The sequence below is a fragment of the Odocoileus virginianus genome, chromosome 8 (assembly GCF_023699985.2).
Source record: "Odocoileus virginianus isolate 20LAN1187 ecotype Illinois chromosome 8, Ovbor_1.2, whole genome shotgun sequence".
In the NCBI taxonomy this organism is placed as follows: domain Eukaryota; kingdom Metazoa; phylum Chordata; class Mammalia; order Artiodactyla; family Cervidae; genus Odocoileus; species Odocoileus virginianus.
In genome coordinates this window covers 78,317,650-78,334,929 of record NC_069681.1, presented here as the reverse complement: position 1 = coordinate 78,334,929, position 17,280 = coordinate 78,317,650, and the positions used below count along the sequence as shown (strand labels likewise).

Here is a 17,280-nt window from a genome sequence, read left to right as displayed (position 1 = left end):
ATCTGTGAAGGTGAAGGCCCCAGGAAGCAGGGTAATCTTTAAGGTTCAGCTTTGAAGTAGGACGCCTAGAAAATGGAAGTGGATGCTAAGGACCTGTGTAAAGGTCTCCAAGTAGCCCCAATGAGTTCAGAAAGCTTGCATTTGTGGCTGCTGCATCTGCACAGTGGTAGGCTTCCCTCCAGCAGGGCCAGCAGCTGGGCAGTCAGGGAACTGGGTTGTGCTGTGTAGCACCTGTTCTGTTCTGGGAAGATCCATCTAGTCTTTCATTTGGCTTCTGTTGGACAGTCCTGAATTCCTGGCCCCTCAACAGAGCTAAACAAATCTGCAAGGCCAGAATTTATCTTCAAATTAGTCACTTAAAGAAAACCCCTAATCTATGACATCTGAATATAAAATATGCATTAAAGTAGAAAGTATCAATAGGTAGGGGCACAGGATCTTTAGAGCTAAATGATCAGTGAAATGGCTGGAATGCTCCTTGTACTGTCCTATTCCAATGCATATAATGTAACAACGACTGCCTCTGTTTGACTCAAGTAGAGATCCCTTTTTAAAAATTAAATACACCGCTTCCCTGGGAACATAATTGTGAAATGTTTTGTCATTATACTGTACAGCAGTCACTTTAAGATAACACAAATCTTGCTTCTTGCTGAGCATTTCCTTACTACTACATGCAAACAAAACAGAGGATGTAATCAAAAGGGTATTTGGCATGGGTCCAGAAAGCAATGTGAATTAGTCTACAACTGGCCGCCATAGTTTCAAGTCTGTTTCTGATCCATGACTTATTGCTTCATAGCTGATCATTTCAAAGGTTTACTAGGATGGCACAGAAAAGCTCAGGCACTACCTTCTAACTCATTCCAAAGTATTTCACTCGAGAACATTTTTGAATATTTAAAAAGAGAGTATAAGACAATAAAAATGGTTTTTAACATCATTTCTCCCCCCATTTTCTACCAACAGTATAAACTAGTGGAGGGAATATTTACTAAAAGTATAGAATAGCAGATGGTATACTTTAGGAAGCTGTTAATTTCTACTCCTTAAGTCAATAGCAATTTATATAATAGAGATAGAATTGGATAGTTTAATTTTCAGACTTCACATGGAGCATCTGAATTAAAAAAAAAAAACAGCTGACTAAATTCTTGTTCTTATTTAGCATCCGATACAAAGGCAATTTTGTATTTGTTGTAAGTTGATTTTCAAGCAATTTTACTGTTTAAATAATTCAGAAATTGTTTTGAAATAATTTAGTTTCTCTAGCCAAACTTGAGATGTATGACATTAATCACATCTCACATCGTTGAGTACATCAGATTCTTAATTACATTCTCTAAAGGTCCTCCAAGCCCTTTAAAAGCAAAGCTTTGAGAAGAGGAGGACACCCTGAGGCGGGAGCTAGCCTTGTCTTCACCTTTTGAGGGAGGCTTTAGAGCCCAGGGAAATGATTTGGATACCACCTCCTCAGGTATTTCTTAAAGAGTCGCTATATTTCCTGCCTTGTCCCTGCAAGAATCAGGGTTAATTTTATATTATAAGCCTACTTCATGTTATTGGCTAAAATGCTTTTATTTTCACATTTCACTTCCTCATGATACCTACTTTTCTTACTGTATACAGATTTTAATGCTTTACCAGAATATGCAAGTTTATTTTATGTAGGCTTCTCATGGTTTGACCTTAATATTTACAGGTTAGTTTCCTCACACTCAATGACTATACAATGAATAAATAATTTTAGTTTGATTGTAGATTGCAGCCTGAAAATCATTTCATTGATGAAACCAGTCAAGACTTCTGTTAAGAGCACCAGTGTCTAACTCCATAAAGGCCAAACTGAGGAGCCCATTTCAAGTGACTTGAATTCAGGAAAACCATGATGAGCTTTTTCGGCACAAGCTGTGGCTTAGTGTAAAATTTTTGTAATCGTTGTAATGGTGGCGGTTTCTGGGAGTGAAAAATGGAAAGTATCGAGAAATGGGAGGGATATGGTTCAGCCCCTGGTCTCTGAGTGAAAAGAGGGGTGGAAACTCCGTAACTGGGGGCCCATCCGAACCAGGCTGTCAGATTTAGGGGAGGGAGGGAGGAAGAGAAAGCTCGCTGGGGGAAGGAGTGGGGCGCCAGACCGTCCCGGAGAGAGGGGGGAGGGAAGGACGGGAGGGGACGGGAGCGGAGGAGCGCCGAGCCGAGGGGAGGGAGGAGAGGGAAAGTGGGAACAGAGTAAAGGAGTGGACGGAGCGCAGAGGTGCCCTTGCGCGGCGCGCGCAGTGGAGACTCATCCCTGCCGCTGCGCCGGAAGGCGGAGGTCCCATGTCGCGCCCCCGGCTGGTCCCGGGACCCCAGCGTGAGTCCCGCGTCTGGCGACCCGAGTGGCCAGGAGTCTGAACTGCGGGCCACGCGGGGGTGGCGGTGGCAAGCCCGCTGGTCGTTATGAGGACGGATCTAAAATGACCGGCAAGCGGAAACCTCTCCAAACGCAGCTCAGGCGGTCAATCAGTGAGCAGTTGCGGGACTCCACTGCCAGAGCCTGGGATCGGCTGTGGAAAAACGTCCGGGAGAGACGGCTGGCAGGTCGGTGCCCCCAAGACTCGGGACTGCGCGGGGGCAGGAGGAGGCGCGGGCCGCGTCGCCCGCCTGGCCCACCGTCCCGTCGCCGCTCTGGGCTCCCGACACAGGTTTTCTGAGCCCGGGGTTGGGTGGAGAAGGCTGCTCGCACCACCCTCGCTGGACCGGGTCGGAGCGCCCACGCTCACCACGCTCAGTCTTTGCGCGCGCTGGACCTGGTAGTGGGTGTGGGCTCCGCCCCGCGCGCGCTGACAGTCTGGCAGGGCGCTGCGCTCCCGGCGTGGAGCCGGCGTGGGGTTTACCTGGGGAGTCGTTCTTAAGTGGCCGCTTTTCCTGGGCTGGCCCCGGCTCCGCCGCTACCACCCGCCCTAGCCCAGTGAATGAATGAGTGCCCAGCCCAAGTGGCCTTCCGGGAGAGTGGTCCCTTTTCCAGCTTCGGCTTTTCCACGAGGGACGCATCCACTGCCTGTGTGGGAGGAGGGGTCAGACAAGGCCAGGGAGCATACCCAAGGCTCTGGGAGACAGATGTTTACGGGGTAGAGGAGGAGGATTTGGGGAAAGACAGATGGACAGTGGTTGGTGCTGGCTGATAGCTGTCCACCACCACCACCCCTGTCCAGCTGTGGATCAGGCTGTCCTCACTTGGGGGCTGCGAAAGAGAGGCCTCCCTTTTGGAATCCATTGCTCATGAATCAGAGGAAGAGAAGAGGTGATTATTCCTAGCCAAGAGGTCCTTAAGAATCCTTGCTTCGGTCAGAAGGCCAGTCCCCTCCTTAGCTCTTTCTCCAGCTTCCTGGCTGTGGTCTTTCTTCTGGGCATGCTCTTTGAAGCTACCGCCTCATAGGGCCAGGGATGTAGGAAGTGGTCTGAGCCTTCTCAGAGTCCTTGCTGGAGCATTAGGTCTGGTCAGTCAGCACATCATACTTGCCACAATAAGGGAAGGAAGCCCTACTCCACAGCACCCTCCCCAGGCAGTGTAGGATTTAGGACTGCTTTCCCCAAGTGTTAGCAGCTGGAAGGTATTTCTGGAATTGAGGGCAGGTGGATGGAAGGGCCCCCTGAGCTGACTGTTAGTGGGGTCTCTGGATCTTCTGGCCTCCTCTCTCTCCAGCAGCATCTCCTGAGTGGGCCAGTGACCACAGGGGTGGAGGAGAGGTGAGGAAAAGAGGTGACACCTGGACAGAGGGCAGGGCTGCCAAGGGTGAGATCAAAGAGTTAACCTCCTCTGGGTTCCTCGCCCTCGTTCCTCTTGAAGAGCTATAGAAGTCCTTTGCAAGATGTTCTGCCCTTTCTCCCATGCAGCCACATCTCTCCATCAGTCTGACGGCATTCTCGAGTAGATGCCCGAAGTCTGTGTCTTCTTGAGCTGGATCTTTATCAACCTAACTGGTCAAATTAGAAGTGGGGATTATAGATGGCTTCAACATTCAATAGTGTCAGCATAGACTGGTCATCCCGTAGTTTCTCTCCAATACAGCGGCCCCATTTAGTAAGCACCCAAGAAACAAACAGACTTTGCAGTCTGAACCCAGAAATAAGTTGTGGTAACCCAGTAGCTTTACTGTTGATTTTTAAGACCTGTATGCTCACTGCAGACCTCAATTAATAACAACTGATAACTTTCCTGGTTATCATGCTAAATTGTATAATCTACATGATGGATGGTGTTAGAAAAATTATTGTGTTCTAGTAAACTTTTGTTGCTCCATAACTGCAGAATGCTTACTGCAAATGTCTCCTGCATAGCTTCTGTTATTAAGTTTGTTAAGTTTGTTAAATCAATGGATCCTCAGGAAACAAGAAGTCTTTCCAGGAGGACTGCCAAAGCTATGCTGGGTTTTTATAGAAGCCGAGGCCAAGGATGACTGCAGCCTTGTCTTTTTAAAAAGGAGATCTGGGAAGGAAGAGAGCATAATGTAAAGTCTGAAAACCATTGCGATTTTCCAGGGAAGTCATATATTCACACTGATTTTATACACTGCAGTTTAGTTAGGGCAGTGGAGAGAAAAAGTTTTGATTCTGGAAAGTAAGCGATAGGTAGAGATTTTTAAGATAATGAAATATAGACATTAAGACTAAAAGTGGTTTCAGAATGGTTAAGTATGAGTTCTCCCAGAGTAGTGTAATTATTTTTTTTAAATAGTGGTGTGAGGTTTTAAAATGTTTAATCAGAATATTAATATCTGCTTACCCATAATCTGCTTACCACTCTGCTAACAGCAGATGCCAGCAGGTTATTCAACTGGGACCAAACAATCCCCTGTGAAGAGACTTCAACCTCTGCTTCTCTAAGCGAGCTGGGATGCCTGCCACAAAACCAAGCCAACTCCATGAAGGAGCTTTTAGATGCAAATTGATTTTCTTGGGTTTTCTTGCAAAGGTAGCTAAAATATGGAACTTTGGCTATGAGACACTGAAATACTTACATTATTAATGTTGGCATCAATTCTAGGTGAAAGTGTTTTTCATTTGTAAAAGCCTTCTTTATATGGTTTACTTCACAGTATCATAATAACCAACTATATGAGTGTACCCCAGAGAGAATCTGCCCCCTCAAGGGATATTATGGGGCTACTGGCCTTATTATTTTTTTTTCTTTTTCTATCATATAAAAGTTTTGTGTTGGTACTTCTTTAATTTCCCTAAATTTTCTTCTTTTTCTTCTTTCAGTATTTATTTTCTTATTTAGCTGTGCTGGGTCTTAGTTGTGGCAGGTATGTGGGATCTAGTTTCCTGACCAGGAATCAGATCTGACCAGGGATCAGACCCTGGCCCCCTGCATTGGGAGCATGGAGTCTTAGCCACTGGACCACCAGGGAAGTCCCACCTAAAAGTTTTTTCTTCCTATTACACTTAGTCAATAGAACATTTATTCAAAGTGCTTTATAATGAACTTGTATTTGTTGTCTGGAGCATTCTGAAGGTATCTGTTGCTCTCTTTTGCTTTTTAACATCCTGAGGCAAGAACCTCATTCTAACTCACTTTTCTCTTCATGAAAGTCTGCCTTGTCAATGTGACAAAAGATAAGAAGTAGTAGAACTGTTTAAATATAGTGAAGCCTATAGATTTCTGTGTGGTGGGACCATATTTAGGAAGGAGTCTCCTAATGCTCATCACAATGATACAAATAATGAAGCTGGTAGAAGGATAAGGTTTTGAATGATGTTCTGTGCAGTTTGCTCATCTCAAATGTTCTTGCGATGAATTCGTAGGGGAGAAAGTGGTCTCCCCGTCCTATTCTTCCGCCATCTTAGCTTCTCCCCCCTGAATGATATTCAAATATGTTCACTTCATTACAAAATTATACAAAGGAGTTATTGGTAAAGAAGAACTGATACTGGGAGCTCTTCATGGGCTTTCCAGTTCTGGAGTAGATGCCAGATTTCCTCAGATTGTGGTGTTTTTGCCAACATATACTTCTTAATTACCTAAGACTCTAATCCTCATAAGGGTCAATGAGAGTTTTTCTCACCTGTCATCTCAATATTGATCATTGTAATAATGGTGGTAATTGTTGTTTATTCCCGAGATGACAAAGTTAGTGTTCAAACAAGTGTTCTGATTCAAGTTGTCAGAAGTCAAAGGTCACCTGTGCCCACTTTGTGTTATACCACACTGCCTTTCCATGGGCCTTATGGAGACAAATGGACCTCAACTCCTTTCTCCAAGTCTCTGTCATTTGCAATTAGTTTTTAAAAGAGTAAGTAAATTAATTGGAAAAATTACTCTTTCCTCCTGCAGTGACAAGGAGAACCCTATGCATCAAATGCTTGCCCCCCAGTCATCCTATTGGGCTGGGTAGTGTATGGGCTCATAGAGAGTTGAAACAAACAGCCAGATATCTGCCTTGCTGGGGCCCTATGTGTGTGCTCTGCCCATTACCATTGCTGCAGGAAGCCAAAGGCCACAAGAAAGAAATGTTGTCATAAAGCCTCAATGCAGGTTTCTTCAAGGTAGATGAGTGACAGGTTCTTTGGCCTCTCCAGTTCCCTAATCAGCCACCACTGATGACAGTTCTTAACCTTTATATGATCATTAAATTCTCTAGGCAGAAGTTCACCCTTTAGCTTTTGATCTTTGTAAGCAGTTTCCTTGGTGGCTCAGCAGTAAAGAATCCTCCTGTGATGCAAAAGACAGAGAAGGCCCGGGGTTTAGTCCCTGGGTCAAGAAGATCCCCAGGAGGAGAGCATGGCAACCCGTTCCAGTGTTCTTGCCTGGAGAATCTCATAGACAGAGGAGCCTGGTGGCCTACAGTCCATAGGGTCACACAGAGTCGGACACAACTAAAGTGACGAAGTATGCACGCAAGCAGCTTGAACTACGTTTCAAAAGCTAAGGTCTGAAAAAAATCCAAATGTTTGTTTTCTGAAGCTTTCTGTTCCTTTACTGAAACCTAACTATTTTGATGGAGATGTAATCCATATATTTGATTCCTTTATACTCACATAACAATATTTAGGTAGGTTGTGAACTAATTGATGTTGAAGTCTTTTGATCTCTTTCATTGTCTCATTCTAAATCATTTCTCTTAGACATAGGACGTTATATTGCTGCCCAAAATAAACTAACCTAAAGCACTGAAAAGTTTGAGTTTTGTTAGAAATGCTAATTCCACCAAATTTCAGTGAGTTCTTGTCATGTTAAAACAGGTTTATTCATCCTCAAAGTCAACAGCAGCATCCTGTGATGTGATGTAAACATAAGATTGGGACTTTAATGCAGAGTGGGATCAAGAATAGAACACGGGCCATAAAAATGTTCCTTATTAAATCTAAATGGGTTCCATGATAGCAAGAAGTACAGGATCAGGATGATACTAGCTGATCCTTTTCATTTGTTTTATATGTTTTTCCTTTTTATTCTCTTTACTGTAAAGAACACCCCATCCTACTCTGTTGGGTTTTTACTTTTTAAACATCTCTTGAAAAGGGAATACATTTAGATTTGATTTATATTAACAGTAACAAAAAAAAAAAAAATCTGAGTCAGGTAAATATACAATGAAAATCAGAGAAAGAGAGCACATTACTTGTGCAGGGTTCTTCTCAGCCTTAGCTACCCACAGGGTGACCTGGAGCCTTTCAGAAACATGAATGTTTCACTGCCTCACAGAGACTCTGATTCAGTTCACTTAGGGTCCAGGGATCAGCATTTTTTAAAGCTCTGCAGATGGTTCCAGTGCACAGTCCAGGTTCAGAATCACAGACTTGTGTTAACTACCATATGATAACTCACAGAAGTCTGTGTCTAGTACTGATGCAAGATCATAGTCTAAGTCCTTAAGAGAAGTTTTGCTTAAGTGAAGTTGGAATGAGCTTGTTGTTTTACAAGGACAGGGGGAAAAAAACCCAGTTTTCCTGGAGCATAAGAAAAAAGGTGGTACAAGTAGATGGTAGGAGATCACATCAGAGGTATGGCAGAGCCAAATTATAAGATCAAGTTGGGCTTTGTTGCCTGGGCATGGAGGTTGGATTTGGTTCTGCATGTGATAAGCAAGCTTCCCTGATGGCTCAGAGGGTAAAGAATCCGCCTGCAATGTGGGAGACCTGGGTTAAATCCCTGGGTTTGGAAGATCCCCTAGAGAAGGGAATGGCAACCCACTCCAGTATTCTTGTCTGGAGAATTCCATGGACAGGGGAACCTGGCAGGCTGCAGTCCATGGGGTCAAAAGAGTCGGACATGACTGAGCAATAAGCAAAGGATTTTAAGCAGAGGAGAGACAGGACCTGAATAAGTTACTACTCGAGTGGTCTCAGTGAGAGAGAAACAATGACAAGGGTGGGGGTGATAGTAATGGAAATGGAGAGAATGGGACAGATTTCGATTATGTCTTGAAAGTAGGACAACAATGCTGACATTTTTAGTTGGAGGTTGACGGAGAGGGTTCAAGAGCCCCTAGGTTTGTAAAGCCATGGGCTGAGATGGGGACAAGTGGCATATTTGTATCTTGCAATTGCAAGAGACACTTTTTTTTTTTTGCATAAGCCAGATGAAGAGTAAGTTCTCCTTTGGCCAAATTAGGGCAACGATGCCTATTAGATTCCAGTGTGTGTGTGTGTGCTCAGTCATTCAGTTGTGTCCAACTCTTTGAAACCCCACGGACTGTAGCCCACCAGACTCCTCTGTCCATGGGCTTTCCCAGGAAAGAATACCAGAGTGGGTTGCCATTTCCTTCTCCAGGAGATCATCCTGACCCAGGGACTGAAACCATGTCTCTTGCATCTCCTGCATTGGCAGACAGATTCTTTACCACTGTGCCACCTGGGAGTCACCATTAGATATCCTAAGTAAAAGTCAAAGATTTAGATGTACAAGGAAAGTTTTGGGAGAAAAGTCAAATGCAGAGATAGAAATCTGAGAATTATTGGCATATGACTGTTACAGAGTAAAGCCTTTGGACTGGATAGGGTTACTTAGGAAGAGAATATAGTTAGGAGGAAATGCCAAGGACCAAGTCCTAGAGTGTCCTTTATTTAGAGCACAATATTTGGACATGAACTGTATGTACATAATTCTGTATGTACATGAACTATATGTGCTAAATTTCTGGAGAATAAGAAAAACAGCCTTGTTTCTAAACTCAGTCTTCTGGTGACTGAATAATAGTAGTGATATATTAAATAATCTTTAGTGACAGATTTGCTTGATCCCAGGACTGTTGATGAATAAAAAATAATCATAAAAATATATCTCACTTTATTAATAAAATATGTATTTTAAATTTAAAAGTGATATTGCAAAGTAAGTTTTAAATAGCATTTAAAAGAAAGACTTCTTAAGGTTGCCCCCATAAAAATTAAAATATAGTTGATTAGATAAAAATGGTCTTAGAAGGAATACTTCTATGGTTACTGTGACTTGTGGGCCCCATGTGTGATGGGGTAAGAAGTTTATATTGAAAAGGTGATTTCTCCAGTGTCTTGATATCTAGGAATAGGCTAATCAAAGTTTAGCTCTTAAGAAAGATTCTGTACTATATTGAATTTTCCAAGATTGCATCCATTTGCTGACCTTTACAAATTATGGTCTTTCCATAATAAAGATGATTAAAGGGAAATTTCTCAGAGAAAAATAGGTAACAAAGTCTTTAAGTCTTTGTGTTTGTGATGAGGATAACTTAAATATGACCTAATCGACAACATGCTGCCTAACCCTTGGAAGTAACGGTTTCCTCCTAGAGCTGGAGCAAAGAAAGGACCATGCTCATTATTTGTGGCTAGTTGCTCTGAATGGGAGACAGGAGCCCTACCAGTTGGCCAAAGTTCCTTAAGAAGACCATCTGATACCATTTTTGTTAGTCACCAAGCTGATCACTTACTTGGACACGGAGCACATCTAATGAAATTAATATATATTCTTTTTTTTCTTTTTCAATCTTCTGTTGAACAAACAACTTGGGGTTTTATCCAACAGTATATTTCTGTTCTACCCTTTTGCAAATTGTGTTTGCTTAGTTGCTCAGTCATGTCCAGCTCTTTGCGACCCCATGTACTGTAGCCTGCCAGTCTCCTTTGTCCATGGGGATTTTCCAGGCAAGAATACTGAAGAAGTTGCCATGCCCTCCTCCAGGGGGTCTTTCCAACCCAGGGATTGAACCCAGGTTTCCTGAATTGCAGGTGAATTCTTTACTATCTGAGCCACTAGGGAAGCCCATTTTGCAAGTTTAGGGATATTGCAAAATGAAAACAAGCATGGTTTGAAGAGTGTTGCAATGTTCCTGGGCTGGCGCTTTTTTTTTTTTTCCCCCAAAATCCTTGAGTGTTTAGTCCTAAAGCAGTCGAGTTGAAGGACAAACATTTTTGTCATGTTTGTATTTAGTCAATAAGTATTTATTGAGCCATGAAATAGCATCCTTGTCAAAGCATGTTGGGACTGTAGTGCAGGATATTAATTCAGGACTGTGGTTTTATCCTGGCAAAGCACACAAATTTTATTTATTATGCCACCCAAATCACTTAACTCATCTGTTTACCCAGAAATAGAACAGGTTTCCAGAAAGTGCTAAAAGACAGTATAGAATGCACCATGACTACACAATATTGTATTTGCAAACCTGCTGTGTCAAGCAATCTTATCTTCTCAGGCAGAATATTTCCTTAGTAACATTTTTATCTAAGATAAAATGTTCAGAACCTTATGGTTCTGTTATTTTGTATAGTGGGACATATTTTAATCTATATTTCATCATGGCATACCATGGTCGTTGAATACTTCTTTCTCCTTCCTATATATGAAATTAAATGAACCACAGAGATCGTAGTACAACCTCATAAAAAGTGATACATTTACCAGCAGTGATTTTAACTGGAAGTCTTATATGCTTCTTATCCTCTCTACATCTGGATAAAATGAAAACATGTCCAGTTTTCTTGAAGGATCTTTAGAAGTATTTTCCACTGAAATTTAATAATTGCCATTAGAATAATGTCCTTAAAGTACAAATATTTTAATAACTGGAAGGTGTGACTGTGAAAGTTGAACTTACCTACTGCCGCGTAAGAATGTATGGTTTGTCACAATGACATCACAAAGGTGGCTTCTCTTTTTTGCCTGATGCTGAGTTGCATTTATTGCAAACCTCTTGAAAAACATGATGGATTGCACGTATATTAGCCAAGAGGAGTTGTCCCCATGGTCTTGGAAATAAATTACATCCTTATTTTAGTCCCAAGAAAAGATTTCATAAGCAATAGGCTTAAAGAGGAGCAATTGTTAGAATGAAGATAAGTGGGGGGAAAAAAGCTTTTACATATTTCAACCATTGTCTTATAGGCTGTTTTATTCTTTTTGGAAAGAAAGAAGAGCAGCTTTATGATAAGTATTTGATTTCTAGTTCTTGAATCTAAATCAAAGCAATAATGACAAATAAAAAATTACTCTTAACCATTTAGAGAACACTGTAGTGGTGGAAAAAGGATTGAAGCTATTTGAGATATCATCATTTGTATAAAATCACAGCTGTGTAATGGTAATTAACATCTGTGAAATTAGCATCAGTTCAGCCATAATGGTGGTATAAATGTTTGGCATAGCTATGGCTACAGTGCTGGGAACATAGATTTCCTAGTATCTTGAAGGCATGTAGTTTTACTTTTGTTGTGTACAATGTAGTGGAGGGCGGGGGTTAGTGGTGTTCGGGCATGATGAAAGATTACTGGTGTACATCAGGGTCTAGTGGTTAAGAGCAGGGGACCCCAACTCCTGGGCTGCAGGCCAGTACCCCCATCTGGGTTACACAGCAGGAGGTGAGTGTTGGTCTGGAGAGCAAGCAAAACTTCATTTGCTGCTCCCCATCATTCACATTACTGTTTGAACCATCCTCTCCCCACCCCATCTGTGGAAAAATTGTCTTCCAGAAAACTAGTCCCTGGTGCCAAAAAGTCTGGGGACCACTGGTTAAGAGCAGTTACTGGAGCAAGGCTATGTGGGTTTCAATCCTGTCTCCACCATTTACTCAGTGGGTCCTTGGGCAAGATAAATAATCTTGATGTTCCTAAATCTTTAAAAAGGAGGACAAGCATAACACTTACCTCATAGGGCTATCCTGAGGATTAAATGAGTTCATATTTTCAAAGCATTTAGCATAACGTCTGACTCCTTAATTAGCATTGTATAAGAGTTTATTTTTAAAAATACATATAGACAGATGGATATAGATGCATAGATGCATCCCCTGTGAAGAATAGACATGTTTTCTGATAAGCAAGAGATGCTTTTTGCTTTAGCTTTAAACCACCCACTCGCTTCATACCTAGATTCATCTGCCTTGTTTCCATATCTTATGGACCCATTCTAGATCCCATGTTCAGGAATTTCCAAGAGCTAAGAGATTAGTTTGCTATAAATGGAATTTTAAAAATCAAATAGTACATATATTGCCAGCATGGTTGGCAGCATCTTGTGCAAGTCCATTAGTGTTATAGCATGAATCATTCATTATACTAACATTTTATCTTTCTGAAAGATCATCAATTACAGTTTGTTCATCAAAATACCATCAACTTTAAAGCTGTGCGACCAAGAATTCATTCCCATGTCCTTGGCCTAAATGGAATTTGATGGATGCCTAATTAAAATGAGAGAAGTTGGACTAGATAATCTCTAAGGCCCTGTTTAACTTTAAAGATCAATGAGTCTATAAAACTAGCCTGTGTGTCTAAAGGAAGCTTAATGCCCTGAGTCTTAGTTCCTTTTCTGTCTGGATTTCATTGGATATTTCGATAGACTCAGAAAGGACAAAAGCTCAGAAGTATGCCCCGGGATGCCTGCCGATGTCATTTCCCATGCCTCTTTGGTTACCTAACTTCCATCAACTGCAGCAACTTACTTGGTACTTTCTGTTACTGGAGTGCTACTTTCTGTTACTGGAACTGCATCTGCCAGAATTGGGAAAGGAGCGAGGAGGAGAACAAGCTAGGAGTCCAGGGCCTGCGGTCACCAGTAGAAGCTCCCTGCACCACACACAGGCAGGGCCCAGTGCTCAGACTGGCCCCGCTTGGTTTAAGGCTCTACTGTTACAGTCTTGAAATTATTAATAACTGTTGAATGAAGGGCCCACATTTTTATTTTATACTGGGTAGAGCAAATGATGTAGTTAATCCTGCATTCAGGAGAAGCCAGTCTCTTGTATAGTCATGTCTTGATTGGTGAGTTCACTCTCATTGATGATTTGGTGTTATTTAAGATAAAGCTGACTTGTAAAATCACAGAACATTAGATCTGGAAGGAACCTGCAAGCTTTCCTGGAACATCTACAGTCTACAGTCCGTATGTTCTTGTGCCCCATGCTCTTGGGAAGGTGATCTCCCCAAAGAGAAGTTATTTGTTTTCTTTTATTGTTTATTGATTCTGGCAGCATTACTATGAAATAAGGCAGTAATTTTACCCCTGGTGTTTGCAGAGTTATAATGATTATATTTTGTTACTATGTATATTGAAGCAGATATTTTAATAGTTTTTTTTTTAAATATTGCATTGTTTAGGTAAAATAGGAGGTTGGGACAAATTGCCCACTCATGGTACACTAAATTTTCCGATCCATGGCTTGTTTTTGAAAACAACTTAGTTAATCTGTTTCTTAATTAAAACTTTATTTACAATATCCATAATAGGTTATTCATCAAACCACTGCTATTAAAACCATTAAGGCTGTTTCCTGTTTAGAGTTCACCTAGGACTACTTACTAAGAAAAGGAAATTAGGAGAGGTAGTAATAAAGCCTATCATTTATCACCAGGGATTCCCAGCACATATCTACGAACATTTTATTTTATCAGGATGTTCATCTATCTCTGTGAAGAATACTAAAGTTGATGGAGTCTAGTCTCATAATGTTGCTTAGGTTAGAGCCTCCATTGCTATGTCTAGAAGTCCCCATTTAATGATGTAAAAAAAAAAAAAAGAAAACCAAAAACAAAAAAAGATGTGTTTTTTTATTTGAAAGTTAGTTTCATTATTTAATGCAAACTATTCGTTCAATTGAATAAAAAGAAGAGTGTGTGCATTTTCATTTTCTCTTGAGCTACTTCAAACAAGAATGTGTTTGCGTAGTCTGAATAGGAAAAAAGTAGGCAGATTCAGCTACCCTGAATTGGACCCTATTGTAAGCCAGGCATTGTGCTAAGGCTTCACGTGTTTTCTCATTTGATGCCCAGGCTTCAGAGCAAGTACTCCCAGGGTCCCTGTTAGCACACAGAGAAGCTTGCTGTGATTTAGAAAAAAGCTTCCGCTCCGGGCCGAGAATGAGAAAACTATTAGAAACTGCCTTCTCTGAGAAAGTTCAGCCCCATGGGCGTATGGCTAGGTGAGTGCACCCTGGGCTGGGACGTCCACCTGCCTGGCCCCCTTTGGCTGCTTGCTCTGTGTGGGGCACACACAGCTTACCCAGCTATACGGTATGACCCTGGGTACTGATACGGTCCCCGCTTTATGCGTGAGGAAACCCAGGCTTGGAGAGGTTAAGGAACTACTGTTTGTTGTTATATAGATTTATGAGAGTGGCACATTTCGAATGATCTACAGGTCATTATAAGATTTGTGATTCTGATGACTCCAAGACCCACACCCCAATCACAGTCTAGCACTTAGGAAGGGGTGACTGTTTCTGGGTGTTGTAGTGACAAAGAACCATTTCCCCAGCCATGCCCCAGTGTCACCTCAAAGTTACCAATGGATATAGTAGATGGGAGCTGACCGTGGTGTTCTGGCATCCCAGACAGGGTCCCCATGATAATGATGATGATGATCAATGATGATCTTGAATGTTTGTATAACACTGTACAGTTAAGTGTTTTTCCACTAAGGGTTCTAATAGTGGCTTAAAATTAATAGGTTCTCACTAAAGTCCTTTAAGGTAGGCAGAGTGGGTACACTGATTTCTACTACATTATGAGACAAATGAGGATAAAAATTGTAAGCCAGGCATTATGCTAAAGTTTCATGTGCTTTCTTATTTGATGCCTGGGCTTCAGAGCAAATACTGTGTGACTGTCCATGGTTCCAAGGTCAGAGAGGGCCAGGGGATTACTTGAATCCAGGCTCCTACCCCTGAGCTTGCCCTTGGGCTCACTTTCCTGCTGCCCTGCGTGAGCTCTGCTCTATGAGCTCAGTCAGTTGCTGTTAATTCAACCCAGTGACTCCCAAACCTGACCAAGCATCAGAATCACTGGAAAACCTCTTTAGAAAACTTTTCCCAGATTTGAGCAGTCAAAGTCATCCCCAGGAGACAGTGTATGTGAATATGTATGCTGGGTTCAATCCCAGGGTCAGGAAGATCCCCTGGAGAAGGAAATGGCAACCCACTCCAGTATTCTTGCCTAAAGAATCCCATGGGCAAAGGAACCTAGCAGTCTAAAGTCCATAGGCTCGCGAGAGCCGGACACAACTTAGCGATGGAACCACCACCACCATGCGTGGGGGTGGTGGTGGGAGGGAGTGTGTAGTATGCATTTTTTAACAAGGCTCCTAGGTGATTTTCATTGTCGTTGTGTGTGTGCAGCCTGCCTGGCACTCTTCTCTCACCAGTGACTAAAAAGTGGCCCTAAAGTTTATTTCAGACTCCATGCCTTAAGCCACACAAATGTCTTCCAGTCCCAATCCTTTTATCTCCCTTCTGCCTACCTAAATCCTATTCACTTTCAAGGACTTCCTCAAGTCCTTCCCACCTGGTCACCATCTCCCCCTTCCATAACTGAGTGCCCTTTGGTGGGTGGGAGGACCTTGAGGGTCTGCTGCGTGTCAGGCCCCAATTCAGTGCTTCTCTCCCATCAACCTGTGAAACATCAGAGCCACGTGCTGAGGTCATGGTTATCATCCCCATTTTAAGGATGGGGTAAGTGAAGGAACATAGTCAAGGCCAAAACAGCCAAGTGCAGTTTCATTCAATTTCAAGTTCGTGCCTTTCCATTCACTCTGCTGAATTCTTTCTGTCTGGTTCTTGCCTCACCAGCAAGAGTTCTTTTGTTCTATATTAGAGAAACTTTAATAGTTAGAGTTGGACTATAAAGAAAGCTGAGTGCCAGAGAATTGATGCTTTTGAACTGTGGTGTTGGAGAAGACTCTTGAGAGTCCCTTGGACTGCAAGGAGATCAAAGCAGTCAATCCTAAAGGACATTAGTCCTGAATATTCCTTGGAAGGACTGATGCTGAAGCTGAAACTCCAATACTTTGGCCACCTGATGCAAAGAACTGACTCCTTTGAAAAGACCCTGATGCTGGGAAAGATTGAAGGTGGGAGGAGAGGGGGACGACAGAGGATGAGATGGTTGGATGGCATCACCACTTGATAGACATGAGTTTGAGTAAGCTCTGGGAGTTGGTGATGGACAGGGAAGCCTGGCGTGCTTCAGTCCATGGGGTCGTAAAGAGTCAGACATGACTGAATGACTGAACTGAATTGAGAGAGACTGTCTGACATTAAGGAAAATCTTTTACTTCTTACTATAAATCCACATGGTAAAATAACTGAATTGTTGAAGAAATAAAAGAATGAGTGCCTTTTCTTACTTATTTTGTGAATCAGTTCCTCACTTCAGGTCAGTCACTCAGTCATGTCTGACTCTTTGCAACCCCATGGACTACAGCATGCCAGGCTTCCCTGTCCATCACCAACTCCCAGAGCTTACTCAAACTCATGTCAGTCGAGTTGGTGATGCCATCCAATCATCTCATCCTCTGTTGTCCCCTTCTCCTTCCACCTTCAATCTTTCCCAGCATCAGGCTCTTTTCAAGTGAGTCAGTTCTTTGCATCAGGTAGCCAAAGTATTAGAGTTTCCAAGCAAGATTCAAAAAGGCAGGCTGATATTGATAGAGATGATACTTGTTTATTCAAAGTCTTTAATATTTTGAGCAAATTTAGGCCAACATTCTCTTCTTTCTATTTAACTCAAAACATCATGAACTGTTAGAGAACATGGAAAGCTTACAGATTATCTTGTCCAGGCTGTTCATTTCACACAAGCTGATTGAGCCTTGAAGAGATTCAATTAACCTCTTCCAGGTCACACATCTCATTAGCCATAAACTTAAGATTAGATTCCAAGTCACAGCAAGTGACTTTTGGGTTTGCCAGTGCATTCATATGTAACTGTACCCTTCATAAGCAAAATTCCTGTTTCTGAAATTAGTCTAGAATACAAACTTGTTGAGGGAATGATGGTGCCTTATTTACCTTCAGGAGCAAAGCCTTTCCCATGAAATATAAGTGT

At 42.2% G+C, this 17,280-nt stretch overlaps 1 protein-coding gene across 3 annotated transcripts in view; it reads left to right on the top strand.

The window, feature by feature from the left end:
* The window catches only part of STARD13 (StAR related lipid transfer domain containing 13), a 495,175-nt gene that overhangs the window by 270,884 nt on the left and 207,011 nt on the right, over positions 1-17,280 (top strand). The window contains exon 1 of one of the 3 annotated variants that reach the window (XM_070471786.1): positions 2,216-2,580. The exons of 1 other annotated variant lie outside the window; for it this stretch is intronic. In XM_070471786.1, coding sequence (XP_070327887.1) covers positions 2,457-2,580 — 124 coding nt within the window. In that variant the 5' untranslated portion in view covers positions 2,216-2,456. Of the gene's footprint in view, positions 1-2,215; positions 2,581-17,280 lie in introns of those variants that run through there. One more of the 3 variants, XM_070471788.1, reaches the window with a different exon arrangement.